At 48.6% G+C, this 16367-nt stretch overlaps 1 protein-coding gene across 1 annotated transcript in view; it reads left to right on the top strand.

Moving 5' to 3' along the window:
- Nucleotides 1-16367, top strand: part of LOC134740941 (bridge-like lipid transfer protein family member 1) — a 110723-nt gene that overhangs the window by 59355 nt on the left and 35001 nt on the right. Inside the window, exons 42-49 of the mRNA XM_063673598.1 lie at nucleotides 1490-1594; nucleotides 2264-2371; nucleotides 5146-5302; nucleotides 6106-6222; nucleotides 6829-6908; nucleotides 7035-7258; nucleotides 9250-9375; nucleotides 10013-10149. Coding sequence (XP_063529668.1) covers nucleotides 1490-1594; nucleotides 2264-2371; nucleotides 5146-5302; nucleotides 6106-6222; nucleotides 6829-6908; nucleotides 7035-7258; nucleotides 9250-9375; nucleotides 10013-10149 — 1054 coding nt within the window. The remainder of the gene's footprint in view (nucleotides 1-1489; nucleotides 1595-2263; nucleotides 2372-5145; nucleotides 5303-6105; nucleotides 6223-6828; nucleotides 6909-7034; nucleotides 7259-9249; nucleotides 9376-10012; nucleotides 10150-16367) is intronic.

Below are 16367 nucleotides of genomic sequence, written 5' to 3'. Positions count from 1 at the left end.
AAAAATGTTTCTTGAAAACCTAACTTGCTTAACAAACATAACGAAGAGGACAAATCGCCAAACGTGAACTATGCGTCATTGAAGAGTTCCGATCTGATCATCATCAGCAGTTCCACTTCATCAATTGTCACTTTTTTAGATGGAAGTGCTTGATTTGTTGATGAAAATACTAAAATCACTATATGTATGCCTTTAATATTTGAGGAGTTCCTTCGATTCCTCATGGATCCCATCATCAGAACTGCTTTTTGATAAAACGGGACCAATCTGTATGTATATACTTACAATCAAAAAAAGAATTTTCAAAATCGGTCCAGAAATGACGGAGTTATGGAGTAAAAGAAACACAACCGAATTGAGAACCTCCTCCTTTGAAATCTTGAAGTCGGTTAAAAATAGCTAATCTAGTTCAGTTCGCATCTGAACCCAGGGACCGGCCCGCTATCCCTTATCGGGGTTTTATAAGGGTATTGCATAAGGCTTAACTCACCATACCCTTTGCTAGACGAAACCCTTTGTTTTGCTTTTAAAAACCCTTATATAAAGCTACCACATTTGAGTAATCGGTAGCCCAAATACCCTTACAAAACCCTTATCATCCGCTCACCAACACCTTGCATATTGCTTATGAGGGTTAGCCTTATAAAGGGCTTCCCTTTTAGCATATAAGCGTGCTAATTTAAGTCGTCTACCTTGTTCATAAAGCACACATTACTTCGAATCCGAGCGATCGTCGGCGGCGACGGCGGCGTTCTTTGACTAGGCACGTATTTTCTTTCCTTTTCATACACTACCGTAGATATATACTAATCCTGTCTCTTTCACGCAAAGGGAAACCCTTATAAAAAGCGCTTAAAGATAAGGGTAACCCTTATTAAGGGCTAGCCTTATTTTTGGTTAGCTTTTCGGTAAGGGTTAGTCAAAGGTAAGGGTATGAATGGGCTTGCAGTTCAAAAGGGAAAGTCTTTCAATGTGTTAGCCGTGTTTAAGTGTTGCCCATTGAAAGGGTTTTATCGCGGAAAGGGTTGTCCGGTCCCTGTCTGAACCATTAAACCATATCAGTATAGCTTTTGTAAATACGCGTCCCGTCCCCCCCCCTGCACCCTGCACCGCGCGCATACAGGACCCTTAATCGAGTAGCTATCGAGTTAGATTTCTTCTCTTGTTTTCTGAACGAATTCACAAGGGCTACGCTTCACGTATTGTGCTACTGTAATCAGTAAGTTAATGTATTTTACCTATTTTTGGTGTCAATTTCCATACTGTCGAATTAGAATTTCCTGTAATTGATGGTTGTGTGTATGTAAATAAATAAATAAAATAAATAAGAACACATAAGTGTACTGGACGTGGAGCGACTCTACTATAATAAGGACGTACCCAAAGCGGACCGATATGTCTGTGAGAAGTACGACATGAGCTAACATTTCCTATATTGGTTAAGGCGAGGGTCAATAAATCAAAAAAATAATTCATTTTCTTTTCCCAGGTCCAACTGACATCCCAAATAACGGCGCCGCACGTCAGCACCCTGTTCCTGCAGCTCAACGTCGACGACATCGGGATATGCATACCGCTCAACCAACCACCTGTGGTAACTTAACGTCATAAACAATGGAAACAAATTTATACGGCGTTGATATTCTTAGACGTGGAAAAAATATATGTAGTTCTTGACTATATTATCTTTAATATCATAGCTTCCGATACACGAATTATGACACTTCGCTCGATGCAATTAATTCCCAGAGTAACCTCTAACTCGGACTTTTAATCCAACTTTACTCGGTTATTTATTATGTGATACTATAAACAAAAGAAGAAGAAAAAACAATCTTTACAAATAATAATTTGATAGCTTTCACATTTCGATATTGTAGGGTAACGTTTTTAAAATAAATAAAAATCAACAAAATTCGATCAAAATTGACACTTGGCGCGCATGATCTTTTCCGTTCTTTCTTGCGAAATGTGACAGAGACAGCGGCAAACCGATGGAACGGCCTTAATTGAAAACAGTTACGTAAATCTCATGAACCGTGATAGCTAGGCAGTTGTAATTTTTACAGTTTACTGATGCCGCTATAACAACAAATACTAAAAACAGAATAAAAAATATTTAAGTGGGGCTCCCATGCAACAAACTTGATTTTTGCCGTTTTTTGCGTAATGGAGCGGAACCCTTCGTGCGCGAGTCCGACTCGCACTTGGCCGGTTGTTAATAATTATACAGAAAGTGAAGTGTAGTGTTTGTATTGTGCAGGCAACGTGGGGCCGCGGCGTGTACGAGAGCGAGTCCCGCGGCGCGGTGGTGGTCACGCTCGAGAGCACAAGCATCTCTGCGTGCTCCTCGGGCTCGCTCGTCAGCAAGGTAAAGTCCCGCGGCGCGGTGGTGGTCACGCTCGAGAGCACCAGCATCTCTGCGTGCTCCTCGGGCTCGCTCGTCAGCAAGGTAAAGTCCCGCGGCGCGGTGGTGGTCACGCTCGAGAGCACAAGCATCTCTGCGTGCTCCTCGGGCTCGCTCGTCAGCAAGGTAAAGTCCCGCGGCGCGGTGGTGGTCACGCTCGAGAGCACCAGCATCTCTGCGTGCTCCTCGGGCTCGCTCGTCAGCAAGGTAAAGTCCCGCGGCGCGGTGGTGGTCACGCTCGAGAGCACCAGCATCTCTGCGTGCTCCTCGGGCTCGCTCGTCAGCAAGGTAAAGTCCCGCGGCGCGGTGGTGGTCACGCTCGAGAGCACCAGCATCTCTGCGTGCTCCTCGGGCTCGCTCGTCAGCAAGGTAAAGTCCCGCGGCGCGGTGGTGGTCACGCTCGAGAGCACAAGCATCTCTGCGTGCTCCTCGGGCTCGCTCGTCAGCAAGGTAAAGTCCCGCGGCGCGGTGGTGGTCACGCTCGAGAGCACCAGCATCTCTGCGTGCTCCTCGGGCTCGCTCGTCAGCAAGGTAAAGTCCCGCGGCGCGGTGGTGGTCACGCTCGAGAGCACAAGCATCTCTGCGTGCTCCTCGGGCTCGCTCGTCAGCAAGGTAAAGTCCCGCGGCGCGGTGGTGGTCACGCTCGAGAGCACCAGCATCTCTGCGTGCTCCTCGGGCTCGCTCGTCAGCAAGGTAAAGTCCCGCGGCGCGGTGGTGGTCACGCTCGAGAGCACCAGCATCTCTGCGTGCTCCTCGGGCTCGCTCGTCAGCAAGGTAAAGTCCCGCGGCGCGGTGGTGGTCACGCTCGAGAGCACCAGCATCTCTGCGTGCTCCTCGGGCTCGCTCGTCAGCAAGGTAAAGTCCCGCGGCGCGGTGGTGGTCACGCTCGAGAGCACCAGCATCTCTGCGTGCTCCTCGGGCTCGCTCGTCAGCAAGGTAAAGTCCCGCGGCGCGGTGGTGGTCACGCTCGAGAGCACAAGCATCTCTGCGTGCTCCTCGGGCTCGCTCGTCAGCAAGGTAAAGTCCCGCGGCGCGGTGGTGGTCACGCTCGAGAGCACCAGCATCTCTGCGTGCTCCTCGGGCTCGCTCGTCAGCAAGGTAAAGTCCCGCGGCGCGGTGGTGGTCACGCTCGAGAGCACAAGCATCTCTGCGTGCTCCTCGGGCTCGCTCGTCAGCAAGGTAAAGTCCCGCGGCGCGGTGGTGGTCACGCTCGAGAGCACCAGCATCTCTGCGTGCTCCTCGGGCTCGCTCGTCAGCAAGGTAAAGTCCCGCGGCGCGGTGGTGGTCACGCTCGAGAGCACCAGCATCTCTGCGTGCTCCTCGGGCTCGCTCGTCAGCAAGGTAAAGTCCCGCGGCGCGGTGGTGGTCACGCTCGAGAGCACCAGCATCTCTGCGTGCTCCTCGGGCTCGCTCGTCAGCAAGGTAAAGTCCCGCGGCGCGGTGGTGGTCACGCTCGAGAGCACCAGCATCTCTGCGTGCTCCTCGGGCTCGCTCGTCAGCAAGGTAAAGTCCCGCGGCGCGGTGGTGGTCACGCTCGAGAGCACCAGCATCTCTGCGTGCTCCTCGGGCTCGCTCGTCAGCAAGGTAAAGTCCCGCGGCGCGGTGGTGGTCACGCTCGAGAGCACCAGCATCTCTGCGTGCTCCTCGGGCTCGCTCGTCAGCAAGGTAAAGTCCCGCGGCGCGGTGGTGGTCACGCTCGAGAGCACCAGCATCTCTGCGTGCTCCTCGGGCTCGCTCGTCAGCAAGGTAAAGTCCAGCGGCGCGGTGGTGGTCACGCTCGAGAGCACCAGCATCTCTGCGTGCTCCTCGGGCTCGCTCGTCAGCAAGGTAAAGTCCCGCGGCGCGGTGGTGGTCACGCTCGAGAGCACCAGCATCTCTGCGTGCTCCTCGGGCTCGCTCGTCAGCAAGGTAAAGTCCCGCGGCGCGGTGGTGGTCACGCTCGAGAGCACCAGCATCTCTGCGTGCTCCTCGGGCTCGCTCGTCAGCAAGGTAAAGTCCCGCGGCGCGGTGGTGGTCACGCTCGAGAGCACCAGCATCTCTGCGTGCTCCTCGGGCTCGCTCGTCAGCAAGGTAAAGTCCCGCGGCGCGGTGGTGGTCACGCTCGAGAGCACCAGCATCTCTGCGTGCTCCTCGGGCTCGCTCGTCAGCAAGGTAAAGTCCCGCGGCGCGGTGGTGGTCACGCTCGAGAGCACCAGCATCTCTGCGTGCTCCTCGGGCTCGCTCGTCAGCAAGGTAAAGTCCCGCGGCGCGGTGGTGGTCACGCTCGAGAGCACCAGCATCTCTGCGTGCTCCTCGGGCTCGCTCGTCAGCAAGGTAAAGTCCGGCGGCGCGGTGGTGGTCACGCTCGAGAGCACCAGCATCTCTGCGTGCTCCTCGGGCTCGCTCGTCAGCAAGGTAAAGTCCCGCGGCGCGGTGGTGGTCACGCTCGAGAGCACCAGCATCTCTGCGTGCTCCTCGGGCTCGCTCGTCAGCAAGGTAAAGTCCCGCGGCAGTTTGTATGGCAGATGGTTATGTTGCAATTTTAATTTTAATTTTCTAGTTTTTTCTTTCATTATTTTAAGTAACACATCGTCTCCCTACTTCTTAAATTTTAGACCGATCCTTCTAATATATTTTCTGACTGCACCATACTCACAATATCGATATCGTCTAATAAATATTTAAAATATACGAAAGTGCCTCACTTAATCTTGATCTCGCTTCGATAATTCTATTAAACACTATGTTATTGTGTACAGGGCCGCTTTGTAGGGCTTTGCCTGCGTTTCGCGGACGACTTCGAGACGTCCCTCGACGACTGGAAGCCGGACCCCGACCAGAGCGCCATCAACGTGTGCTGCGTGTCCGAGGGCACGTACGAGGTGTGCAGCCGCACCACCGCCTCCAAACACAATGGCAAGTATATATTGACGTCACGAATTTTAAATGTTTTAGTCACTCGCGCGACATGTTTCGGAGAGCCTAGGTGTCCATTTTCAACGCGCGCGCGCTGCAGTACGTGGCGCTCGCTCGTCGTGACCGCTACTCACTCGGGCAGAACTCGAAAATGGAGACCTAGGCTCTCCGAAACATGTCGCGCGAGTGACTAAAAATACGTGAGTGAAGCCGCTAAGTTAGTATGTTTCACGATAGTTTAAGTTCGATTATATTGATGTCGATCAAAACTGCCGATTGCTAAAGAAGGCGATTTGAGGGGGATTCAAATTGGCAAAATAGGCATTCGAATCCTTAAAATAGAATTTGTTAGTTCGTATTACTGCACCGTCATCTTTGTTGAGCTGTGCGCGTTTAATGAATTATACGAGTGAATTATAACAGTGAAGTCAAATTCCAAATCGAACCGATTTTCATCTTTCACTGCCTTTTTCTTCCCATTTTTTTCGGGTGCTTTTTTTAGGGTTCCGTACCCAAAGGGTAAAAACGGGACCCTATTACTAAGACTCCGCTGTCCGTCTGTCTGTCACCAGGCTGTATCTTATGAACCGTGATAGCTAGACAGTTGAAATTATCGCAGATGATGTATTTCTGTTACGGCTATAATAACAAATACTAAAAAGTACGTAACCCTCGGTGGGCGAGTCCGACTCGCACTTGGCCGGTTTTTTTGTATAACGGTGAGTTAGCTAAACCAGTTTTAAATGTTTTTACGCTAACAGCTAAACATCTCGTTTAGTGTTATAGCTTATCAGTTGTTGCAGAGAACGCGAAGTGGTTCCTGAACGTGTCCTGGCAGATGGAGGGCGTGGACATCCACCTCGACGTGAACGTGGGCAAACAGCTCTCCGCGCTCGGTCACACGCTCACGATGCTTACAGGTCAGTACATGTACCGCCTACCATCGCCTATTTCATTGTAGCATAGAGTAACTTATACTAGAGCGGTACTGTCATAGTAAATTTTGTAACCCCAGTAAATTCACTGCCATCTGTCGACACACTTTAAAACTAAAAATGAAGATTTATAAAAATACTATAGAATGTATTTAAATATAGATAAATGATTTTTTTTATTTGCATTAATTATTTTTATGATTTTAACACATGTTCTTTCACTGATATGCGTTAAAATTGTTAAATAACAAACGAAACCGTCAACGCCATCTATTCGACTGTAGGCCAAAACTAGTAGCGCCCTCTCAACGAGAATCAAATTTTTCGTTTTTTCCTTAGACTGTATCTATCTATTACGGAGTTATATCTATCTTTGATTGTAGGTACACAAAAATCATGTAGGGTGTGGTATTTAGGGTAAACAAAATCATCATCTGCATTTGTATAGACACATTTGGTATACTAATTTTAGATTAATTCTATCATACATCAGATTCTGTTACCGTTTTGCGTGGAGTTCAGCATTTGCCACATTATGTCTGACGGACCTCATGAAAAAAAAACTTATTGAGCGTGTTTTTGTTTTGTCAGGTTTTGAAGAAGAAGATCCTCTGAAAATGGACTATGAGAGCGATTTGGATGACGAGGCCGATAATAGTAAAGATTCACAGGTAATTAATCAACATAAATAACACTTTGGAACTAAAGCCGTGATTATATTTTTGCGTCTATAGATGTGCTATTGTATTTGACTGCGCTTACAGTTTATTTAAAGCCAAATGTTTCCAATGTACCAGGAGAGCATAATCCTCCGGCGTAAGTACACGGACCACCTGCCGGCCTTCGTGTTCGACCACACCATCGACGCCAAGAAGCGCTCCAAGCTCATCGAGAAGGAGATGAACGAGCAGGCCAAGATCATCAACGATCTGAGGACGCTGGGCGCCAGCCACTCCACCATCGAGTACGAGATGAAGAGGCTGCACGACCTCGAGGCGCTGCTCTTCAAGGACTTCAGACGGTAGGGTCACCACGAGATGAACAGATGGGTGAGACGGACCAAGATCAGCGAACTCAGGATGCTGGGCGCCAGCCACTCCACCATCGAGTACGAGATGAAGAGGCTGCACGACCTCGAGGCGCTGCTCTTCAAGGACTTCAGACGGTAGGGTCACCACGAGATGAACAGACGGGTGAGACGGACCAAGATCAGCGAACTCAGGATGCTGGGCGCCAGCCACTCCACCATCGAGTACGAGATGAAGAGGCTGCACGACCTCGAGGCGCTGCTCTTCAAGGACTTCAGACGGTAGGGTCACCACGAGATGAACAGACGGGTGAGACGGACCAAGATCAGCGAACTCAGGATGCTGGGCGCCAGCCACTCCACCATCGAGTACGAGATGAAGAGGCTGCACGACCTCGAGGCGCTGCTCTTCAAGGACTTCAGACGGTAGGGTCACCACGAGATGAACAGACGGGTGAGACGGACCAAGATCAGCGAACTCAGGATGCTGGGCGCCAGCCACTCCACCATCGAGTACGAGATGAAGAGGCTGCACGACCTCGAGGCGCTGCTCTTCAAGGACTTCAGACGGTAGGGTCACCACGAGATGAACAGACGGGTGAGACGGACCAAGATCAGCGAACTCAGGATGCTGGGCGCCAGCCACTCCACCATCGAGTACGAGATGAAGAGGCTGCACGACCTCGAGGCGCTGCTCTTCAAGGACTTCAGACGGTAGGGTCACCACGAGATGAACAGACGGGTGAGACGGACCAAGATCAGCGACCTCAGGATGCTGGGCGCCAGCCACTCCACCATCGAGTACGAGATGAAGAGGCTGCACGACCTCGAGGCGCTGCTCTTCAAGGACTTCAGACGGTAGGGTCACCACGAGATGAACAGACGGGTGAGACGGACCAAGATCAGCGACCTCAGGATGCTGGGCGCCAGCCACTCCACCATCGAGTACGAGATGAAGAGGCTGCACGACCTCGAGGCGCTGCTCTTCAAGGACTTCAGACGGTAGGGTCACCACGAGATGAACAGACGGGTGAGACGGACCAAGATCAGCGACCTCAGGATGCTGGGCGCCAGCCACTCCACCATCGAGTACGAGATGAAGAGGCTGCACGACCTCGAGGCGCTGCTCTTCAAGGACTTCAGACGGTAGGGTCACCACGAGATGAACAGACGGGTGAGACGGACCAAGATCAGCGACCTCAGGATGCTGGGCGCCAGCCACTCCACCATCGAGTACGAGATGAAGAGGCTGCACGACCTCGAGGCGCTGCTCTTCAAGGACTTCAGACGGTAGGGTCACCACGAGATGAACAGACGGGTGAGACGGGCGAAGATCAGCGACCTCAGGACGCTGGGCGCCAGCCACTCCACCATCAAGTACGAGATGAAGAGGCTGCACGATCTCGAGGCGCTGCTCTTGAAGGACTTCAGACGGTAAGGTCATTAGGACAACGGCAGGCCTACATCTGAGAGAGTGAGAGAAAGGTTGGAAGATTGTTGAAATGACGTCCTCAGCTAGTCAGGTATGTGGCACACTAAAAACAAGCAGGAATATGCTTGATTCGAACTTACGTGTACTTCCCAAGTCTAAGTCATAGGTGGCTTACTTAAGTCGGGTTGCACCAAACCGTCTGTCACCGTTTTAGCGTTCGCTAAATTTTATTGTATGGGAAGTTTCATAGTTCTCTGCTGCTTGACGTTGATCAGTCTGTTAATTGTGGTCGGTGCAACTGGTCCTTAATGTCCTTGGGGGGCCACGATCGCTTCCCATGAGGCGATTCTCTGCCCTGGTAAAACGTAATTTAAAAAGATTTTATCACACCAATCTATTAAAAATTGAGATGAGCTTAGGAAAGCGACGTGACATACATAGGATAACGCATTTTTATGAATGTCTGGGGGATAACTAGTTTCTTGGAGTACTAAAGCACAGTTTGTATTAATTGTTCCAAACTAATAGTATGTCTGTTGTACCCGTTGTGCAGAGACATGATCCAGAAGCTGCGCCGGCAGAGCGTGCGCGCGAGCAGCATCACCAAGGGCAAGCTCGGGCTCGGCTCCAACCGCTCGCGCTCCTTCGTGGCCTCGGAGCCGCCCATTGACTTCCTGGAGTACGTATATATAGCCTTCAATGCCTTTAACAGAAAATAACTGACAACAGAAAACGGTGTCATCATTTGACGGTCTTCACCGGCAGTTCCGAGAGCAGATCACGAGTTACACTTAAAATACCATATGTCTAAATATTAGAAGAAGAAGTTTCCTTGATTTCTCCAGGATCCGATCGTAAGATCCGGACACGGTGAAAAAATGAAAAAAAAAATGAAAAATATATTTATTTTGCACACAAAGATGGGAATTTGCAGATGGAGTATACATGAGGTCCAGGTTGCGCGCATACAGCGGTACATTTAAAACAGTATGAACAGGGGTCCCCAAACTAGGCATAGCCTGTATCTTGGGCGACCAGTTAGTGAATTAAAAACTAGATTGAAAAAAAAGAAAGTATGTCTAAAGATGAAGATAGGTGCTAGTGCTAATAACCTTAGCTACTAGGGATTTACGTTGGTCAGTCTGTCAGTCAAGTCTCTTACGGCTAAGTGTCTATACCTATAGGTTAAATGTCTAATTATTTATAATTTTTTTACTTATTTATTACGGTATTTCTAATTATTTATTACGGTGACAATAGTATCGACCGGGAATAATATCTGGACAGTAAGGTCTGACGCCTTGTTCGTTTTCCAGGATGGATGAACCGAATCTGATGACGGGAAACGTCGGTGACTCCGGGGAGACTCTCCTGCTGGGCGACGAAGACAACCGGCTGGCTGACATCATAGAGGGGGGCTCCTGGAGCTCCATGGAGAGCGAACCTCTCACGGGTATGTCGGGGACCGAGGGACCGAGGTCGAGGTAGGCTAGCGGAGACTACTCCTAGCCTAGACGAGGACGAACCACTCACGGGTATATTGAGAGAGAGAGAGAGAGAGAGAGAGAAAATTTATTTAACATCACAAAACATTATTAAACATAAAATATGTACTTAGTAGTTTACATACTAATGTACCTAAGTAGGTACATTACTTCTTAACTAAATTAATTGACATTGGCATTAAAGACAGCGTGATGTTAAAAAGGAGTTTGGAGTTTAGGACATATTTTTTCTCCAATATGCTTGGAAGTGTTCGCCTTATTGTATCAAAACTAGTACGGGAAGATGTTCAAAATAATATAAGGTGACGTATTTCAAAATATTTATCAGTACGGTTTTTACTCACTATTATTTTTAGATAATACCTAGGGCCTATAATACCTAGGGTCAAGCGGCAAGTGTGTTGTGACGATCGCGGGGACATAGTGAGTGCAGTGTGCTTGACTTCGTTCGATACAGCTGCCCTACCAGACCTTCACTTGACGACTCCATCTGCGGACTGCCCCGCGTTACATTTCACCTGTAGAAGTGTTATCCAAAGTTTTTTTTTTATTTGGAGATCCAACAGCTGTGACACTAACATAAAAATTATAGTTGATACAGGAAGCCAATTATAGGAACTCACAGGTAGTGACATGATACAAACTAATAGGTACTATACTAAGGTTGCGCACTGTCGCAGCCACATATGTAAACAGAGCGTATACAAATGATAACTAATAAGGGAGTAACTAAAATACAAATTAACTTAGCAATGAATACAAAAGGCAAGAAAAAAAAGAGAGTAATAAAGTAACTAGTATAGGCATTCAAGAAGGCGACAACACGCTCACTCCAAAGACTCAAAATATCTCTGCACTAGATTTGTGGACTTTTAAAGGCGAAATCGCAAGTATAAATATATCACATATCCGAGTGTAGCATTTCGAATTGATTCCAGTCGCTTTTCGGTGAAGGAAAACATCGTGAGGAAACCGGACTAATCCCAACAAGGCCCAGTTTCCCCTCTGGGTTGGAAGGTCAGATGGCAGTCGCTTTCGTAAAAACTAGTGCCTACACCAATTCTTGGGATTAGTTGCCAAGCGGACCCCAGGCTCCCATGAGCCGTGGCAAAATGCCGGGACAACGCGAGGAAGATGATGAGCATTTCGAATTGAAGGTACCTAGATAAATAGCACGACTACTCATACCATTATAACTACCGCGTCCGCAACGCCATCTAGCGTGATCCACAAAGACTATTACGAAAGCTTATAAGCTCGATCAAAACCAGACAAACAATGTCCAAGTGCGCAGCGTGTGGTAAGTTCGTCTCGCGCACAGAGGGCGCTACGTGCTCCGAATGTGGATTAATATACGAGCGGGGTTGTGTGGGGCTACCAGAAAAGGGACGCGTTAGTACCTTATGGTATGCCTGGAGTGCAAGAAAGATATGCCTAGAGACAACAAAGCAGAGACTCCAGTCAAACCAATCAACAGTATCGTGGCAAGTGACACTAAAAACTCTACAGCCGAAGAAAACGCGACAGAGGACCTAAGCTCCGATTTAAGTGAGCAAATAAAGCAGTATTTTAGGAAAAAATTAAAAACAGTCAAGGATGAGCTAACTCAAATTCGTACCGAAATGCAGGATTTGAACAAAACATTTAAGAATTATAATGAGCGCCTGGATAAATTAGAAGAGCGTATGAACTCCTTTGAGCGGCGCGTAGGTGAGCGCGTAGATTCTATGGAGCAACGCCTAGAAGAGCAGCGGCCAAGTGAAACTAAGAAATTTGAAGATTTGGTAGAGAACCTTAGGCAGGATCTTAATGAAAAAGACCAAGAGATGCTTTGCAACGACTTCGACATTTCAAATGTTCCCGAAGAAAGTGGTGATAGTACTACACACCTGGTGACACTCGTTGCTGTTACGTGGACGAGGTGCTGCGGGACGAGGTGCTGCGGGACGAGATGCTGCGGGACGAGATGCTGCGGGACGAGGTGCTGCGGGACGAGATGCTGCGGGACGAGGTGCTGCGGGACGAGGTGCTGCGGGACGAGATGCTGCGGGACGAGGTGCTGCGGGACGAGGTGCTGCGGGACGAGGTGCTGCGGGACGAGGTGCTGCGGGACGAGGTGCTGCGGGACGAGGTGCTGCGGGACGAGGTGCTGCGGGACGAGGTGCTGCGGGACGAGGTGCTGCGGGACGAGATGCTGCGGGACGAGGTGCTGCGGGACGAGGTGCTGCGGGACGAGGTGCTGCGGGACGAGGTGCTGCGGGACGAGGTGCTGCGGGACGAGGTGCTGCGGGACGAGATGCTGCGGGACGAGGTGCTGCGGGACGAGGTGCTGCGGGACGAGGTGCTGCGGGACGAGGTGCTGCGGGACGAGGTGCTGCGGGACGAGGTGCTGCGGGACGAGATGCTGCGGGACGAGGTGCTGCGGGACGAGGTGCTGCGGGACGAGGTGCTGCGGGACGAGGTGCTGCGGGACGAGGTGCTGCGGGACGAGGTGCTGCGGGACGAGGTGCTGCGGGACGAGATGCTGCGGGACGAGGTGCTGCGGGACGAGGTGCTGCGGGACGAGGTGCTGCGGGACGAGGTGCTGCGGGACGAGGTGCTGCGGGACGAGGTGCTGCGGGACGAGGTGCTGCGGGACGAGGTGCTGCGGGCCGCCCGCGCGCGCCGGGGCGCAACCACAACCGATCTTGGTCTGGCAGCGGCACCCCGTCACCCCGGTACCCCGTCACCCCGGCACCCCGGCACCCCGGCACCCCGTCACCCCGTCACCCCGTCACCCCGGCACCCCGTCACCCCGTCACCCCGGCACCCCGTCACCCCGCCGCATATACGTCAACGAGCGTCTTACGCGTTACAATAGGTTTCTATTCAAGCAGACTCGGGATACAGCGAATACCTGCGAGTGGAAATACGTGTGGACGAATCGCGGGCGTATCTACACACGCCGTCAACAGGGCGAACGCGCTCACTGGATCAGGAAAGAGGCAGACCTGCGGCGGGTTTTCGGTGAGGCCGTGGACCCCAACAATACACAGTATGTTTTTAAGCTATAAGAATATTGGTAATGGTTACAATTTAATATTAATCTTGCGTTCTATTTGGCACAAAAATGTTATTATTGGATATTTTCACTTCGAACACTTTACTATAGAATGCGTCTTTAAAGTTTGTAGCGTAATATTTTTCTATTCAATAAATTTACAAAGAGACACTGAATATGGCCGTAGGTCACATAAAACAGTTTTTTATTACTCTAAGAACAAATTAAATTATTTTCTATGAAAATATTTTAATTTGTGGTTTTTTCAAGTAGACACACTACTATTTAAACTATAAACTGAAATAAATGTCATATACGAAGGAAAAAAACACTGGAGGCTTTGGTCATTTTTTCCTTCGTATATGACATTTATTTCAGTTTACAGTTTTTTATTAGTCTTAAACAGAGCTTAATCGAAAAAGAACATGTTTATCGTTGGGACTGTTAAATATTAGGTCAATAAATACAGGTAGGGATGAATTGTTGTGTTGTATAGAAAGACTAAAACCAGATATTTTGGCGTTGAACGAAACCCGGTTAAAAGCTGGCGAAGAGAAAAGTGCACCAGTCGTCCCGGGCTATACATTGAAGCATACACCGCGTGCCGGTGGCCGTAGGGGCAGGGGCGGCGGAGGGGGAGTGTACGTGAGGCGCGCCCACACCCCACACCCCACACCCCACACCCCACACCCCACACCCCACACCCAGTCGCCGCTTGAACAAATGTGGCTAGAACTTTCATTACTGGGAGCATAGAGTAACTTATACTAGAGCGGTACTGTCATAGTAAATTTTGTAACCCCAGTAAATTCACTGCCATCTGTCGACACACTTTAAAACTAAAAATGTATTTAAATATAGATAAATGATGTTTTTTATTTGCATTAATTATTTTTATGATTTTGACCCATGTTCTTTCACTGATATGCGTTAAAATTGTTAAATAACAAACGAAACCGTCAACGCCATCTATTCGACTGTAGGCCAAAACTAGTAGCGCCCTCTCAACGAGAATCAAATTTTCTTGATTTTCGAGGCACGTTTTTTCCTTAGACTGTATCTATCTATTACGGAGTTATATCTATCTTTGCTGGGAGGATTACAAATCGCTGTCGGAACAGTTTATTTATATTAACAGAGTCAGGATTGTCGGTCGGCGGTGCAATCAACTCCTTAAGCGATTCTGTGAGTACCTTTGCCTCCTGTAATCATATTTTTGTACTTACCGATTTTAATGTAGATTTATTACAACTCAGTCGGAATTCAACGCAAGAACTATTAAGTTTAAATGTTATCCCCTCTAGCGGCAAAGAAATATTTTAAATTTTCGCGCCGTGCGGCGTGTAGCCGCCAGGGGGCGTGTTTTCCATATTAAAAATGGCGGCCCGCCGCACGCGCGGTTGTCAGAGAGCGTCCCATTCGAGGTAGCAAAGATAGATATAACTCCGTAATAGATGGATACAGTCTAAGGAAAAAACGTGCCTCGAAAATCAAGAAAATTTGATTCTCGTTCAGAGGGCGCTACTAGCTTTGGCTTACTGTCGTATAGATGGCGTTGACGGTTTCGTTTGTTATTTAACAATTTTAACGCATATCAGTGAAAGAACATAGGTCAAAATCATAAAAATAATTAATGCAAATAAATAAATCATTTATCCATATTTAAATACATTTTATCGTATTTTTATAAATATTTATTTTTAGTTTTAAAGTGTGTCGACAGATGGCAGTGAATTTACTGGGGTTACAAAATTTACTATGACAGTACCGCTCTAGTATAAGTTACTCTATGGAGGTAGCTTGCCGCCCGAGGGGTTAATAAATTATTCCTTTTTTTAATTGTGGGACGTACCACATTATTACAATCTATAAATCTATCTATCTATCTATAGGTAACGCATTGGACCGGCAATCCAAGGATGTGGGTTCGAGTCCCACGTTGACCAGAGTTGATCATCGTTGATTTTTTCATTGTGATTGACATCTGTATATACAATTTATAAACTATTAAGTTTCCTATCTCGACAGAACCTAGAGCAACTGGTAGAGGAACCTACGCGTATTACAGACCAATGCGCCACTCTCCTAGATCTAGTAATAACAGACTCTCCGTCACTGTGTAAAAACGTCATAGTCAATCACAACCCGGCTCTCAGTGACCATGCACTAGTTATTGCCGAACTTAATATAAAAAAACCTAAAGAAACCCCCCGTTAACTACAGAGCTTTGAGTAAAATTGATGAAGCAACATTTATGTCAGATTTAAAATCCATCCGTTGGACGGAAGTCGAAAATTTAGTTAAATTTTCTCTTTAATTTGGTTCAGTTTCGTTGTAATTTTTAATCGTATAAATAAGTAAATAAAATATAGTAATAATATAATATGTTAGTACTTAGCAGTTGTCTTATGTCACCGCCTCAATTCGGGCAGGCTGAAAACCAGCGCTGAAACCGCGCAGTAAAGGCGGGGCTTCCAGCACATTAGAGACTTAGAGACTAGTGTTAGTAGCGCATAAAAACTAAAAACTAGACGTCGAGTGCATGCAGCCCCTGCCAACGGTTGAGCATGGGGCCATTTTGGCGCTCCATGAACACGCCCAGAATGCTGTTGGGGCTGCCGCGCACGCGCAGGCGACGCATCAGTGAAGCGCACCTCTTGCGCATTATCGCCGCAAAGCTGTCAACTTGTGCCTCCGCAAACATACCAGAGGCACTACAAAATCGCGGCAACCCCATCAACACCCGGAACGCGTTATTATATTGGACACGTAGGCCGTTGTATGCCCTCTGCGTATAGTTGGTCCACAGGCTGCATGTATAGAATGACTGACAGTACGCTTTGAAAAGTGTAGTCTTTACTTGTACAGTACATTTTGCGAACCTGCGGGCCAACATGTTACATCGGACAGCCAACGACCTACGCTCTCGCTCAATATCCAAGTCGTCACTCTGGTCGTCAGTTACCCAGTGACCCAGGTACTTGAACTTAGTGACAAAGTTTAAAGGGACATCGTAGAGTGTCACTAGCGGTACAGTCGGGTAGCTTTTTCTACCAGCTTTAAAAATCATCACCTCTCTTTTTTAACATTATACCTGAGTCCATGGGTCACAGCATAGGATTCACA

The sequence above is a fragment of the Cydia strobilella genome, chromosome 4, assembly GCF_947568885.1.
Source record: "Cydia strobilella chromosome 4, ilCydStro3.1, whole genome shotgun sequence".
Taxonomy (NCBI): domain Eukaryota; kingdom Metazoa; phylum Arthropoda; class Insecta; order Lepidoptera; family Tortricidae; genus Cydia; species Cydia strobilella.
This window is presented reverse-complemented; position numbering and strand designations above follow the sequence as displayed.